The sequence below is a fragment of the Parus major genome, chromosome 15, assembly GCF_001522545.3.
Source record: "Parus major isolate Abel chromosome 15, Parus_major1.1, whole genome shotgun sequence".
Lineage (NCBI taxonomy): Eukaryota > Metazoa > Chordata > Aves > Passeriformes > Paridae > Parus > Parus major.
The window spans coordinates 4,607,306-4,612,438 of NC_031784.1; the positions used below are offsets into that span (position 1 = coordinate 4,607,306).

Below are 5,133 nucleotides of genomic sequence, written 5' to 3' on the forward strand. Positions count from 1 at the left end.
GGGAGCCTGGGGACAAGGAGCAGTGAGATGGGACAAGAGACCGGGCACAGGCTGATGGGGGGCCTGCAGTGGGAGCACTGCCCAGCCTGGGGAGGCACCGGGACTCCCGGAGCGGGAAGAAGCCGAGAAGGACGGAGGAAACCACAGTCAACCGCGTGCCGGGGGCTGCTGCGGGAGCCGTCCCCGGGCTGCTCGGTGGGGCCGGGGCGAGCGGGGGGGAGCTGCGGGCGGGGCCGGAGCTCCGGGCGCTGCGCGGGGGCCGGGGCGGCCGCCGGAGCCCTCCCCCGCCGCTCTCTCCGCTCTCTCCGCTCTCTCCGCTCCGCTCCGGTCCGCCCTCCGCCGCGCCCCCGCTCCGCTCCGCTCCGCCGCCAGCGCCCGCCCCCGCCCGGCCCGGCCCCGCTCGGCGCCGAGCGGCTCGGATCGCATCGGCCCCCCCCCCGCTCGGCTCCGCTCGCCCAGCTCGCCCCGCCGCAGGATGCCGGGGCCCCGCGGGCTCTGCCTGCTCGCCCTGCTGCTGCTGGGCACCCCCGCGGCCCCGCGCCCAGGTAAGCGGGGAGGAGCGGGGCGGAGCGGGCCGGGGATGCGGGGCTCGCCGTCTCCCAGCTGCGGGGAGGGGGCACCGCCCGGCGCGGGGGGGATGCAGCCGGGACCGGGGAGGGGGCGATCGGAGCGGGAAGGGCTGCTGGAAGCGGCCGTGCCACCCCCGATCGGGGACTCCCCCGCTTGTGCTGCACCGGGCCGGGATGAAACTTCTGGCATTGCGGGGAAGCGCAGCGGGGCCCGGCGGAACGCGGAGCTCAGCACCGAGGGGCGGACAGCTCCCGCCGCCCGGCAGCGCTCCCGGAGCCGCGTCCGCACCGGGAACCGAGCGCCAAGGCGGCCGCGGCCTCCCGGGAGCCGTGCCGGACCCTTCGCCTCCCTCCCGCAGGGAGAGCAGCCCCCTGTGTCCCCAGCCCCCGGTGTCCCCAGCCTTCCGTGTGTCCCCAGCCCCCGGTGTCCCCAGCCCCCGGTGTCCCTCCAGCCCCCCACTTCCATGTCCCCACTGTGTTCCTGAGCCACCGTCTCGGTCAGGGGGTGTCGGTGGGGGGGTGAGTGTTTACCAGGGGCTGCCTGCTCGTTCCACGTGTCCCCCGTTTCCACGCAGACCCGCTCCCTCTCCCACTGCTGCGATGCCAGACCTAAGAATAGGCTCCGGGATGCGCTCGCGGGTGACTTGGCAAAGTCATCGCAAACTCGCGTGAGGCTCGGAGACGACTGAAGCGGCGCCTGTGCCCAGTCCCTCAGCACTGCCGGGGTGCCAGGATGAGGCAGCCGGGCTCCGGTGTGTGTCTGGGTGGGGTTCCCAGCGCGGATTGCTCGGTGGGAGAACGGGAGAGGCCAGTGTGTGCTGGCGCTGCAGTGTGCTCGGGGCCTGAGGCTGCCCTCCGGGGCTGGCAGGGTGTTCATAGCAAACACAACCGGCTCCTGGTGTCAGGAGTGCTGTGCCGTGCTCTCTGCCCACTCCAGTCCCTGCTCTCATGGTCAGATTGCATTAAATGACTTTGACTTTTCGGTCTGAAACCTGGCTCTCCAGACAGGGATTGTATTACAGAATCCATCCTTTCTGGGCAGCAAAACAGCAGTGGATGTAGAGGGTGGCATTTCTCCCTCACCTGCATGGGTTTGTGTTCTGTGGACGTGCACGTACGTGTGGAGGAATCAGATGCAAAGTCCCTGCCAGTTCTGGCACCCTGTTCCAGCACGGGGACACGCAGAGAGGCACATTCCTCTGGTGTGTTACACAAACGCTCTGCTCCGGGCTGCCGGTGCTCTGTGTGACAGCAGCCACCATCCCGGGCTCCTGGGGGGCCTGGAGGAGCTGGGGAGAAAAGACAGCAAGCACAGGCCCAGTGAGAGCTGTCAGCTCCCTCAGTGCCTCGTGTGCCGAGGCAGGAGGGCTGCCCCAGTCCCACGGGGAGCATCAGCAGGCAGTCCAGCTCCCGGGAACAGGATTTGGCACAATCTGCCATAAATCTCATGGTGGAAGAACACAGTGTGCTGAACTCCTCTTTTCTTGGCAGAGAGAGGGAGCTGATAAATTGTTGACCCTTTACAAGGTTTGGTGAATTATTGCAGTAAAATCCCAACTCCTGCCTACGCAGCCTGGAGCCGCTGGCTACGTGGCAGCTCTGCCCGTGCCTGGGGGGAGTCTTGTCCATCTGTGTGGAGGGCAACACAGCCAGGGGCCCAGAGCAGCAAATCCTGCTGTTCTGCAGCTGGGGGGGAGCAGGATCAGACCCCGCAGAGCCAGATTGCTCTGCTCCATCTGCTGCTCTTTCTGTTCCTGTGCCCAAGAAAAAGCCATTTTCACATGACTTGCACCCATCGGGTGCTTGGCTGGTGGCTTTGGGTGCTCGGCAGTGGTGAAGCCATTTAGATCACCAGAGAGGAGGTGTGAAAGCCTCTCCTCTGCTCTCGGCATCCGCTCACACCCACCCACCGGCGCAGAGCAGAGCAGGCAGCAGAGGCACGTCCCTGCACAGGAGGGACCTGTGCCAGGAGGCTCTGGGCAGCCTGTGCCGGAGCAGCGGCATCCCAGGAACGTGGGCACCAACAGGGACATTTATTTGTGCCCTGGAATGGGTGGGCAAATACGGGGGGAGCGGGCAGCTGAGCGCAGAGAGGGCAGAGCTCCCCGTGCAGGCTCAGCCCCTGGCGCTGGGGATGGCAGGGGCACAGCTGAACCTCTGGGAGACCCAGGATTTCTCAATATTTTTGGGGTGTCCAATATAGGCTGTGATGAGACCAGCAAACCCTGCCCCAGGCAGCTGGGGGTGCTGAACTTGGGCTCCTCTTCACCCCCAAGGTCTGCACCCTCCCTTCTCTTCCTCGAGGCACGGGGGCACTCCTGGGGGGGCTGTCACAGCCCAATAGTGAGGACAGAGTTCCCCCTGGCTCTGTGGTGAGCACAGCACCACGGGAGGCTGTTTCCAGAGGATCAGGTGTGTCCAGCAGGAAGGAAAACCGAGTGTGAACTCGGCAAGGGCTGCAACAAGTGCGTGGTGAGCTCTGGCGGCAGCACCCCGAGCAATGAGATAACAGCACAGAGCCAGGCTGCCAGCACAGATAACGGGAATGGGGCTTGTCTGATGGAGAGCTATCAAAGGCCATGGCAAATGGCTCCTCTTCCTTCTCTCCTCCTTGGCAGAAAGGATGAGGAGAGCCTGGATCAGGAGTAAATGAAATTAGTCTCTCTCAGCCCTCTGCTTCGGTATTTTTTGCCGTTATGAATATACAAAGATGCCATTTCAAGCGCAGGTTTGTGGATGTCACAGTGTCACAGACATTTCCTTCTGTACATTTTTAACTTCTCCTTCACTGAGGAATCTGGTAGCAGGATTTAGGGCTGAGGAGCCAGGCTGCGCCGAGTCAGCTGAATGTGCTCCCTTGGCATCCAGAGCGGCAGCAGAGATCTTGGAATAGCAAACCGTGTAAAAAGGGAAGTGTGTGATCCATCCCTTGGAAGTCAGGTGGTGCTGGATTCAGAAGTTAATGGATAATAAGTGATGGATGAGGCAGAGGAGAGCCAGGGCATTGCTGGACAGGTAACTTGGGCACCAAAATGGGCTGGTGTGAGCGTGGCCCATCCTGCCAGCAGGAAGGGATGTTCCCTGGGTATTCCAGGTCAGTGCTGAGCGCTGGGGTGCTTTGTTATCCCATTTTGTACAGACAGTTGTTTTTTTAATGAAATGGGCTTTGTCTGATTAAATAACACACAGCTTTTGATGTAGACTACAAGCAGCCTCAGAAATCTGTGTATTTTCCATCCTCTGTCACTGCGATGAGCGCAGCTGCTTCCAGTGGGCTTTGGGAACAAAAAAAACCCCGAAACCAGAGTAACCTTCTGTGAGCAATCCGAAAGTTATTTACTTGATGCGATTTTATTTTTCGAATATTTGAAAGTGGTTACTGAGCAGCAAAATAGGCTCCAAGGAAATCCTGTTACAAAACACAGGCTCTATTTTAATTAGCATGACGTGAGTGACACGGCTGGAACCGGGGCTGCCACCGAGTGCATCTTTCAGGAGCTCGGAGATGTCTGTAGGAAACACGGCATGAGCACCGGCTTTCCAATTTTCCAGTCCATCAGGATGGATTTACACTCTTGTCAGGGGTATGAAATTGCTGGATGTGGTGGTGAGAGTTGTCTTTAACCACTTGGCTTGCAGGGTGCTCTGCAAGGTGGGGATGTGCCTGTCCCTGTCACGGGAGGGGCAAGGGGACACCGGCACCCCAAGAGCACCCAGCCCTCTGTCATTGCCAGGGTTTCAGCAGGATGAGGAGTGGGATGAGCCACCCTGGAGCCTGGGGATGGAGGGCAGCACCTGCACAGGCCCCTTCTGGCAGGGCAGAGTGTGGGGCCAAAGCCAACGTTGCCAGCAGAAAGCTCGGGGTGCAGCTGGTGCCAACCCCAGCTGGTGCCATCCCCCAGCTGGTGCACCCCAAACCAGGGGGCAAAGGGCAGGGTGAGGAAGGCTGGTGGGGTGAGAGAAGGTTTGGCATCACTCTGGCTCAGGCTGCTGCCCTTCAGCTGCTGCTTGTAGCTCCACGGCTTTCCGGAGCCCTTCCCAAAAGGACCTGCTTCACGAGATGGCTTTTCCTGCTGCTGCACAAGTGAGTGGTGCTGGATTGATGGGATGCAGGGAGCAGATCTGCCTGGTGCAGGTGCCTCAGCTGCTCTCCCTGCAGCCCCGACGCAGTGGCAGGGAACTCAGCTTGCAGGAGCCAGGAGGAAGGGAAGGAGAAGGGCTCTGCAGCAGGAGCGCTTCCCGCCGAGGTGCTCAGAGAGGGAAGGTGTCCTTCATTCCAGGGGACAGGCTGGCAGCTCCTGGCTGTCTGTCTCCTTTCACAGCTTGTTAACTGACAAGTTGTTAAGGATGTTCTTGCTCTGTCCCATGGGGCCGGTCCCGCTCTATCCGCATCCTGCTCTATCCACATCCTGCTCTATCCACGGATAAAAATACCTGCACAATGGAAACGGCAGCCAGAGAGAGGAGTGAGAATCTGTGAGAGGAGCAGCCCTGCAGACACCAAGGTCAGTGAAGGAGGAGGAGGAGGAGGAGGAGGAGGTGCTGCAGGTGCCCATGGTGCAGC

The 5,133-nt window shown here is 61.4% G+C and overlaps 1 protein-coding gene across 2 annotated transcripts in view; it reads left to right on the forward strand.

Annotated features, from left to right (window-relative positions):
• Positions 1 to 321: 321 nt before the first annotated feature.
• SEZ6L (seizure related 6 homolog like) overlaps positions 322 to 5,133 on the forward strand; it is a 36,155-nt gene continuing 31,343 nt past the window's right edge. For both annotated transcript variants that reach the window (XM_015644310.1, XM_015644311.1), the window contains exon 1: positions 322 to 545. In XM_015644310.1, the coding sequence (XP_015499796.1) occupies positions 476 to 545 (70 nt within the window). In that variant the 5' untranslated portion in view covers positions 322 to 475. The remainder of the gene's footprint in view (positions 546 to 5,133) is intronic.